This window comes from Anolis carolinensis, chromosome 3 (assembly GCF_035594765.1).
Source record: "Anolis carolinensis isolate JA03-04 chromosome 3, rAnoCar3.1.pri, whole genome shotgun sequence".
NCBI classification, from domain to species: domain Eukaryota; kingdom Metazoa; phylum Chordata; class Lepidosauria; order Squamata; family Dactyloidae; genus Anolis; species Anolis carolinensis.
In genome coordinates this window covers 164,515,782-164,526,979 of record NC_085843.1, presented here as the reverse complement: position 1 = coordinate 164,526,979, position 11,198 = coordinate 164,515,782, and the positions used below count along the sequence as shown (strand labels likewise).

Genomic DNA, 11,198 nt, shown 5'->3' with positions numbered 1-11,198 from the left:
AAAACAAAGACACCAAGGTGCCTCCACTTCCAGGTACCACATGGAATGATTCATCTCAGGGGGAGAGAGGAGGAGGAGAAGCAGCAGTCAGGAGGCTTCTTGTGCCTTTTGTGGGTAGTCCGCCTTTCCCCTCCCAAATCCTTGTTGCCTCAGCACTATAAGAGGGTTTCACGAAAGCAGTTGCTCTAGTTTTAATAGTATATTAACGGTGAGGCCGCAAACCATATTTTACTTCATGGGGACTACTGGTGGTCTAGGGACCACTGTTGTAGTCCATAAGGCTTTTTTTTAAAAGTCTCCCAAGTGGCACAGTGTGTTAAAGCACTGAGTTGCTGAACTTGCGGACCAAAAGGCCCCAGGTTCAAATCCCGGGAGTGGAATGAGCGCCCGCTGTTAGCCCCAGCTTCTGCCAACCTAGCAGCTTGAAAACATGCAAATGTGAGTAGATCAATAGGTACCGCTCCAGTGGGAAGGTAATAACGCTCCATGCAGTCATGCCAGCCACATGACCTTGGAGATGTCTACGGACATCGGCGGCTCTTCGGCTTAAAAATGGAGATGAGCACCAACCCCCAGAGTCGGTCATGACTGGACTTAACATCAGGGGAAACCTTTACCTTTTTAATCTTTTTACCTCCCAAGTTTTAGAAATGATTAGCATAAAAATTATGTTAAGATGTTTCTAAAATACATTTTAAAATAGTAAGAAAATGTTATTGCCGAATCAATAAGATTACTTTGTTACATTGCTTTTTAAGAGTGAATTTTGTTGCAATCCTATTACCAGAAAAAATGTGAGTTGTTACATGTAACAAATTTATTTCCACATTCCAAGCTCTGTATTTGATCACTGTCATTTAGTTGTTTATGAAAGGGGTGAATATTATCCAGATTCAGGACAACATTGATGACATGAGAAAATTGGTAATAAGTAAGCAGTATGTGTCTTCTAGTAGTTAGTCTTCAGAATGTCTCGGATGTTGGCAGTGTGAAATAAATAAAAATAAACTTAGCACCACCTAGTGGAAAATGCTTGAAAAAAACCTTTCCATGTACGTTGCTCCACTATATACACATGTATAAGTCTAGACATTTTAGTCAGATAATTAGCAACCCCCCCCCCCCAAAAAAACCCTGGGTCTTCTTATCAAAAAAAAAAAGGAGCAATCTCCTTTTCTGAGTGGCAAAACGCAAGATTTTAGTCCATCTTGCCAACACCTAAAAGAAGCATTGGTCTCTCTATTTTTTCTGCTGCAACAATGCTTCTTATTTAAATGACTGGGTGGGCACTAAAGGCCACTGCCACCTTAGGCATTTATCGGTGCTTTCCCCTCTACACAGAATCACCCTTGGGTCATATCAAAATCCATCATTGTGCCCTAAAGTCTGTCCTTGACTTATACAAGAGGACAACTTATACATTTGTGTATACAGTAGATCTACACTTCAGCTCATTACTCATATAGCAACAGTGGTTTAACACAACTGGCATGCAGTGACTGTTTCAGCAACTTTGATCAATAGGCTTTAACACTTGTTCATCTTTGAACTGCTCCACTATATAGGATAGTTTTTGAAACAAATAGTAAGAATAATGTGACACTTTTAGACCTTATGGTTTGATGTGCTGGTATGTTGTTCCATGGTATAAATGTTATCAAAAGAAAAACTACAAAAGCTTTATCCATTATCGCCTTGCTGTTGAGCATTGTAACACAAAAAGATATCACAATTTTATTTTCATTCTATACAACCTCTACTGCAGTGGTTCTCACCTGGGGTCCCCAGATGTTTTTGGCTTTCAGCTCCTAGAAATCCTAACAGCTGATAAACTGGCTGGGATTTCTGGGAGTTGTAGGCCAAAAACATCTGGGGACCCCAGGTTGAGAACCACTGCTCTACTGCAACTGAAGAAATGGGGTAATATTCATAAATGTTCATGCAAAAATAAAAACCAGTTAGGGCACATCTACACTGACCACTTAGGTCAGGTTTTGAACAGGTATGGGAGTAACTATTTTTGTGGTGTGGCTGATTAGATTAACATGTTGTTTTCATTTTTATGCTCTGGAGGTATACAAGGCAGAAAAAAAGGAGACAATTAGCACTGGAGATAGCCAATTGCCTGTCCTAGGGGGTCAGTTAGCCCCCTGCTACCCATCTATGCCCTTGGGGTTATTTTTCAGCAGCCCCCACCCTCTCCTTTGGAATTTTCAACCACACTCCAATGTGGGTGGGTATCTACAATGCGCTTCTCATTCTGTGGAACTGATTTCACCATGTGATGTGGTTTAGGGATTGCTGAAGTACATTGAGAAGTTTACCTTCAACATTCCTGTGATTTCGTTTGATGTGTGTTAAACCCTTTAATTCACCCTTCAACATGCTTTGTCAGCATGCATTTGTAGCCACCACACTGTGAAGTCAGCTTCAAGCGGCATTTAAATACACACCTGCACTTGTGCCATATTTTCCTTTCCCTCTTCCCTTTCTCTGTTATGTGCTGCAAGATACTAAGGTCCCTTCTACATAGGTCTTAATATCTGCAAGAAACTGGGATAAAAGATGGGGGGTCAGTGACTAGATGATGGTTACCAAAAACACGTGCTAGTTCATGGGATCAATGGAAAGACATGTATTAAAAGGGTCGCTTTTAAATTGACGATTGGCAAAAAAAAAAAAAAGCACTGCTATGGAGGACTGTATATCCCTGCAGTAAATCAAAAACCATGAGACTTGGTTGCGATATGCTGGTGTAGACTGCTCTCATCCTCATTTTATAATCCCGAAACAGCTGATGAGAAAGGTAAACAAATGGAGCCACTGACACACAGGTGGCTAAATGGATGCACAAGAGGAACGCAATTCCCATGAGAATTCTCTCATATTTATGAAATTAAATAGAGCTTGAATTTACACAGTGGGCAAAAGCATGGTAGGAAAATGACTTCAAAAGGAAATGAGGTCAGCGCTTATGAGATCTAGCACATCTCTTGAGAGTCAGTATAAAAATTAAAAGAAAACTTTAGGTGGATATCCTGTATCTATTTTTAAAAATCCATTATGACCAAGTCTTTCAGGATGCCAGAGGACCATTTACCAGGACCGAGAACTCCATCTTTGAACTCTGTTTAAGGTACCACCTGTTTTTGCCCCACTTCTCTGTTTAAAATGCTGCCTGGATGGGTCCTAAGAGTTTATCTACACAAGCCTCAAAACCCAAGATGGGACAGAAATTGCTCCTAAAAGTCAACGCAATGTCTAGGGACTTCCAGTCCTTAATGTGGGGAAAACCAGGGTGAGTTAGTTTAGCCCTACATTTAGGAAAGTCGGTGAAACTCTGGAAGAGCCCCAAACTTCATGGCCAATGTGGACAGCAGACTAAGGACCTCATCCCATGACAGAGTGAAAGCAGGGGAATCACTGTCTTACCGTAGCATTTCATTCTGTTGTGTTTATAATGAAAACGGATAATACAGGAACTCACCATCACACACAACATACTCTTGACCAATTCTACATTAATTCTCTGTTTTGAGCCACCAGACAACTGAGTGTAGCCCCTGCCCATACCCGCTTTCTTTTTTTCTTTCTTTTAATTAAAACAGGAAGACTGCAAAATTGCAGTAGTCTGAAATCTAGGTCTAAAAAGGGAGAAAATATAGCAGCAGCTAACTGGTGATGTATTGACATTGCACAATTCCTGAAGAGTAAATTATTTTAAAAAATTACCATACAAGAATCATGCAAGAGGATTACTTATGAGAAAAGGACCGTTGATGGAGACCGCTCACAGGAATGCCCACTCTTCAATGTCATTAAAGCAATCAAACATGGATGAATATGACAGATCCCATTACACATCAAATTAAGCGCCTTCAACGATTTCTGTGCAAATCAGAGACTAACAGCAACAACAACAACAACACTTTATATACCATCCTATGTCACCAAGAGGACTCAGGGCAGTTTCCAACATAAGCAAAACATTTAATTGCCAATAGAAGAACATACAACAGTATAGACATCATAAAAACAAACATACAATCTTGCTAAAAACAATAACAGTTAAAATCCATCAGATGGGTTCAAAATACCAATGACTAGAATTTCAGAGTGGACAAGGCCAACTATGAAGAGCTATGCAAAGGCTGATGCAACAGAGTATCATAGGGCTGGGGAAGTGGATAAAGTGCAGCAGGCTCCTGGTTGGCTAACCGGGGTGGGGGTGGGGGTAGGGACTAATCATGCTCGAAAGCCTGCTGAAACCACCAAATTTTCAGGTCCCTGTGGAAAGAGAACAGTGTACAGGCTTGTCTGATCTCTCTGAGAAGGGTGTTCCAAAGTTGGGAGGCCACCACCAAGAAGCCCCTCTCCCTCATCCCCACCAACCATGCTTGTAATGGTGGTGGGAGCGAGAGGAGGGCCTCCCCAGCGAATCTTAGAGCCCATGCCAGATTATAGGGGGAGATGCAATCATGAAGATAGGCAGGGCCCAAGCCATTTAAGGCTTTATATGCCATCACCTGCACCTTGAATTGGGACTGGCAGCCAGTGGAGCTGCTTCAGTAGGGGCATTGTATGTTCCCTATAATTAGCTCCAGTTAGAAGCCTCTTAATATGTTTGATCCCCAACTCCATACTCCTCCATTTTTACACATTTCTGACACAGACTGAATCACACAGATACATGACCGAAGTCATAGGATAAGCTCCGTGGGACTCCATCTGTAAATTGTGTCAGGAGTGTGTAGAAACAGAGGGGATCCTGCATCTGATAAGGTCCCAATTCCAATGAAAAATAGTCTGCTGTCCAGACACACTGGCACCATCATCCCTTCTGCTTTTCCCTGCCCATTCCTGGGTGCCTTTGCTTGGAGCGCCCTGGCCATCTGTAACAGTCCAGCTGGACTGAACTGGTTTCAGTCCAGTTGGACCATATAGACTTCTGGCTTCCACAGGTCAGAGGCAAAGCCTCTAAATATCTCTGCAGCCTCCAGAACCAGCCCCGGAGCATTTTTTTTTTTCTCCAGACAGGTCCCTACATAATAGTCTCGTATCGAAAAGCTCTAAGACAACTATTTCATTGAAGGCTACCATCTTGTAACAAATGAAGAGCAAAATATAACATAACTCTTTGAGGAACAGTGATTGAAATGAGGAGATATTGAAAAGGTATTTCTCAAGGCCCTTCCAGACAGGCCCTTTATCCCAGGGTCTGATTCCAAATTTTCTGCTTTAAACTGGATTATATCTGTCCGCACTGCCAGATAATTTGGGATAAATAGAAAACCTGGGATCAGATCCTGGGATATAGGACCTGTCTGGAAGGACCCTCAGAAAAGCTTTAAAAGCCTATAATAAAAGAAAGCCATTTATTCGCTTTTTGTGGAATTCATTATAGCTACTCTCATAGTTAAGGTTTTGCAATCTGCTTAATCTAAAGGGGCCCTCTTGGGCTGTGCAATTAGCATTGTCAGTATAACTTGCTCTTCAATGAATGCTCTTTTTTATTTGCAATTACTCAGAGAAATGGAAACCTCTCTAGGGTCCTCACCTTTTATCAATGCAGATATCAAATGCCATTTCACCTAAGTACGTTTCATGCAGTTCTTATTTCTTATGCAAATAAAAAACATCTAGAGACAACTCCACACTGTAGCAGAAATTGTACTGTGGGGCCCTCTGATGAGTAAAAAGGTATCATTTACTGAAAATGGCTTCCACTTCATGAGTCTATTGGAATTTGTTTCTGACGGTGAGTGTGAAGTTACCAACTTAAATGGGTTAGAGTATGAAAGAAATATTATTTCTTACTTCAAATTTTAAAATATTGAGACAGAATTACCCAAAAGAAAGGTTTCAGGTGTTCCTTTAAAAATGCCAGATTTAATTAATAATAATAATAATAATAATTTATCATGTCAGAAGTGAACCAAGAGTACAAGTTATAATATATTTGAAACACAAAGTTTTTTTTTTTTAAAAAAACAACAACTTGGCATTATACTAAATGTCTCCTCATGGCTCATGGCAAGTTACAGAATAATTAAATCACATAAACATTGCAAAAACATTACAAATACACATATTAAAACATAAAAAATATGGCCGGCCTTCTCATTATGAACTTCTCATCATCAAAGGAGCGCATTCAGAGCAAAGGCGCACCTGAATCTAATACGTAAACAAAAAACACGTGCCCTAATCCCAATAATTAAAGTATATAAACCTAAGGTTACACCTATGTTTTTATATGAAGCAGAAGTATGGGGTCTAAGTTCCCTCTCAGTAATAGAACAAGCACAATCTCAGCATCTGAGAAGCATTGTAGGAGTGATAAGGAAATATGATATATATATTTAGTTTTATCATATTTATTTACTGTATTATTGTAAGTGTCTTATTTTAACTTACTACATTGAGTGTAATCAAGCCTTATTGAGCCTTGTTGCTTAGTTTGGTATTGTGATATGGCCTAAGGGCTAATCAATACAATTTATTATTGGTAAAAAATATGGAACACTTCATGAATTTGTGTGCCAAAATGTTGAGGAGAATCTCAAATGTTTCAGTTGTTATTGTTCTCGTTGTTGTTTCAAATTATATGGTTACAGAAATACAATAAATCGGTTGCAAAAACATAAAAAAAATACAAAATATTAGACGTTAATATTTAAAATGATTCAAAATTACCATAGATTTGGAAGCCACTAATTTAGGGCCCTCTTGATCTTTAAAAGTAGTGAATGAAGCTCTTTTTCTGCACTAGAATTTTTTTTTAAAGAAACAAAACAACCATTACTACACTGATTAGAAAATTGTCTGAATTCTCTTTGAACAATATTCAGGTTCAAAGTAATGCTTGGTTTTGGTTTTAGATTCAGCCAGTGATATGATTTATCCAAAAAGGTGAAAACTGAAGGCAAAGTCCAGAACTGAAAAACTGACACTGAATGCTTGTACTGAAAAAGTGAATGAGCCAACCTGTTATTCATCCAACCCGCTTTCTCCAAATGGAATAATCAAGGCTGAATATGCAAAGGCTCACTTTACAAGATCTCCTATATAAAGCAACGATAATACTGGCTAGCATAATTTGAAAAGACACCTTGGAATACCTTATTTTACCATTCCAAGCAAGAAGAATAAACATTTGACCTGCAGCCTTGTCTCCATTCTGTATGTATGATGCTCTGAACTTATCTTTCTGAAAATTTAAAATGAAATGCATTTGAAATGATATAAGCGTTAGAAGTACAAGGTCTTTCACAATAGAATTTGATACAGCACAGAGAGAAATGGATCATGATGCTAAAATAGAAAATGTCAATGTTGAAATGACTAGCAATTTTAGTGAATGGCTTGTGCAGGATGTCCAAAAGCCACAAAAATGTCTGATGTTTTAATAACTTTCAAAAAACAATATTATATGTAATGTAATGCAATGGCCTATGTATACTGTATATAATGCTATGTTATTGTAATTATAAATAAAAAAAAAAGCAATAGAATCGTTATTAAAGATTGGAAACCCTTTGTGACTTTTGTCCACCCTGTATAATGTCAACAATCTAAAATTCTAAAATGAAACAACATTATAAGTAGTATTGCATGGGTGGCTCAATAATATATCGTCTTATAATCTGGGTAAAATGAAAGTATTAAAATACCTACCCTTGGTATCCACTGGGGTTTGGTTCCAGCTTCCCCCATGGATACTAAAATTAATGGATGCTCAAGTCCATAGAAGTTCAAGTACATATTTTAAAATATTTATATATTTTTTCCCAGTTTGATCCCATTCAGGCTCTCCATTTTTCAAAATTCCTTCAAATACTACTTTTATCTGTAGCGGTTGCATGCCTTCTTCAGTTTCTCTATTACCTTTTCCCCTTCCACAATATGTGTAAATATAGTGTGTGTTTGGTGGTTAAAGAAAAAAGTAAAGCTTATATATTGCCTTGTAATTATATAGAACTGTATTTCGGTAAAAGGATTTAAGCATTTTTAAAACTTCAAAAATATGGTAAATACATGTTTAAAATTAGGATGCCCCTCAGCTTATTATGGATGGACTCTCATATTTTTTTTATTCTGCTATTTATTTACAGACTGTAGATACAAGTTTAATACATGTAAGACATTGGATCCTGTTCAAGGTCTGGAAAAAATTAGAAAATCAAGATCTGCTTTTGTTAGTCCCTCATAAACTTTGAGAAAATGCTAATGGTCGCTTTTCTACTGTGGGTCATCTTGGCTCAAGGCATAGAAGCTCCTTGCAGTCCAAATAAAGCAGGTAAAATAAGTTCATTTTAATACTCATTCTATTTTTCCTGATGTAATTAAGTAACTTTCAAAGTACAGTACTGTATATGGTTTTATTTACAGATGAACTATAGGTCCTGTAAAGAAATACTCACCCAAAATATGTTTATGGAAATACACAAGTGAAATTATACCTCTAGACACAAACCATCCCTCAAGAGAAAAAGATAGGCATTCCTATTACTTTCCTGTGGCTTTGCTTAGGACTTTAAAAGCATTCTGATATATGTATATATAGAGAGAGAAAGTGAGAACTTATTTGTATGTTTACATACCAGAAAGTCAATTACATATCTGCAGGGGACATGACCTTTCTAAGGCCTTGAATGTCATCTTCCATTAACTTTGAATGTCATCTTCCTGCTTCTTGGCAGGGGGTTGGACTGGGTGGCCCGTGAAGTCTCTTCCAACTCTATGATTCTGTGATTCTAAGGCAATCAGATAGAATTCTGCCTATAGTTTCTGATGTGAAAAAAACTTGAACACCTTGCTGGATTTTGTGGGTTTAGGATCTACTTGGTATTAATGACACAAACAGGATTAGCTGGGATAAAAGAGGCCACAGTTTTTTTGGGTTTTTTGGTTATGGTTGTAGTGATCTGGCTCCAGAATAGGGCCAGATCCAAGAATCAACCAATCTTCTAGCTGATAGGAATGAATCACCCTATTCACCTGCTGGGTAAAGAAGCCAACTCACTCAGTCTGCTTGGTATACCCTTGAAATGACCAATTTGAGTTTCTAGATGGACATAAGCCTCAAGGATCTGAAGTGGACCATCTGCCCCCATGTTGGGCATGATCCTGATACCCCACACCTGGAAAGTCCCATTTTGGACCCTTAATGAGTCTAATAGACATCCTTGCCTTGTCTGCCTCCAATTGGATCCAAGGTCATTGCTAAAAACTATTCAACGTTTCCATAAAAATTAAATGTACTATAAAGATGCAAATAGGTGTCCAAAGCCGCAAAATCATATCCAGGAACACGGAAGGAAGGAGACTGGAGATGAAGCTCTGTGTTGACTGTTGAAAGGAGCACAGAAGATGGGCTTCTAGCCAATTTGCAGATTCAAGCTTCTGCTTCAGCTACTCCATTGATACCCACAAACCAATACGAAGACCATGGTTGGCAATTTTCCCCACATTTCTACAGAAACCAGGAAGTTGCACAGGCTTTTGGGGAAAAAGAAGACTCCATCAGTGGAGAAATTAGTGCTTGCCTCCATCTATCTCCATCTCTATCTCAACCCCAAATGGCACTCTAGTAAGTCAGAGATCACAGAAGCTCAGGAACAGTATGAAATGATGACAAAATAACCCCTGTGCATGTCTTACTTTTGACTTTTAGATGTAATTTTGGTATACTGTTACCCTAAAACCATAATCACAAAAATCCCCGAGTGTCCTTATGGATGGGAAGTTAATCAACTAGCTCTCGGAGGGATTTGCTACAATGGGATCCATGATTCAGGATATTACCAGTTTACAATCCCAGACTTGTCACCCAAAAATAAATCATACTGTGGAACACAATCAGACGTAAGTAGACCAAATATAAATACTACCTTATATAAATTGTGTGGTGTAGTGATTTGAGTGCTGGACTGGAAGATCAGAATTCAAATGTGTGCTCACCTACAGCATGACCTTAAAAAAGTCAGGGCCTTTCCAGACAGGCCTCAAACCCATGATGGATAGTGGATCAATTTGAAGTATTCAAACGATGCCTCAGGTTTCAATCCAGGTTTTAATGGTGCTCTCCAAGGTCTGAACCCTATTCCTAAATAAGGTTAGCACCTTATAGATAGTGAGGATAGAATGAAGGACCACCCCAGCAACAGGAACCCACCACCCATCCTAATTTTATTTATATTTATTTAATGGAAAAATTTTAGCCAGCTGTGCTATGAGGAAAAAAATGGCTAAATAAATCAAACCAAGTCTATCCATATGCAATATGCAAGGAAGGTCTATTTAAATATATATTTTCTAAGCCATTGCATGGTTTCTTCAGGCTGGTTCATTCAGTCACTGATCTTCTTTGTATGGGTGCAGTCAGCATACCTTGCATATCAAGTAACATTTTGAGTTTGGCACTCCATGCAAAGGCCCAACTATGTTAAGATTCTCAATTTTTACCAGTTTGTGAAATTGCTTTTGGGAGGCTATAATTCCAGAATCCTCAGCTATCATGGGCAATGTCTCATCATATAGCCAATGTGTGGATGATAGTTTAATAATAATAATAATAATAATAATAATAATAATAATAATAATAATAATAACTTTATTTTTATACCCCGCCCCATCTCCCCAATGGGGACTCGGAGCGGCTTACATGGGGACCAAGCCCGAAACATACAACAATAAAATGATAAAACAATTGTTCCAACAGTAAAACATCAATATCAATAAAACCATCATAGTAATCAACATATAGCATAAAATATTAAAAGCAGAAGAGTAAAACAAGGATCTGGGCCAAAGTGCAAAATATATCAAAATGGGAGAGGTAGCTTCTCAGTAAAGTGCAAAATAGTAGTGGCAGAGAAACCTGTAGTTGGATGGGCCGATAGTTCAACCTAATAATTAATCGTCGAAGGCCTTTTGGAAGAGCCAGGTTTTTAGGCTCTTCCGGAAGGAGAGGAGGGTAGGGGCCTGCCTGATCTCCCTGGGGAGCGAGTTCCAAAGTCGGGGGGCCACGATGGAGAAGGCCCTCTCTCTCGTCCCCACCAACCGCGACTGCGAAGGTGGTGGAAGTGAGAGGAGGGCCTCACCCGATGAGCGAAGAGAACGAGCAGGTTCATATATATCTTTTTCCATTGCTGAAATCCATAAATGCCATTAAGGACTTAGGACTTTATCTTCTC

The 11,198-nt window shown here is 38.8% G+C and overlaps 1 protein-coding gene across 1 annotated transcript in view; it reads left to right on the top strand.

Annotated features, from left to right (window-relative positions):
• Positions 1-9,672: 9,672 nt before the first annotated feature.
• tectb (tectorin beta) overlaps positions 9,673-11,198 on the top strand; it is a gene marked incomplete at its 5' end in the record, with an annotated part of 40,101 nt that continues 38,575 nt past the window's right edge. Inside the window, one exon of the mRNA XM_062975764.1 lies at positions 9,673-9,867. Within this exon, the coding sequence (XP_062831834.1) occupies positions 9,673-9,867 (195 nt within the window). The remainder of the gene's footprint in view (positions 9,868-11,198) is intronic.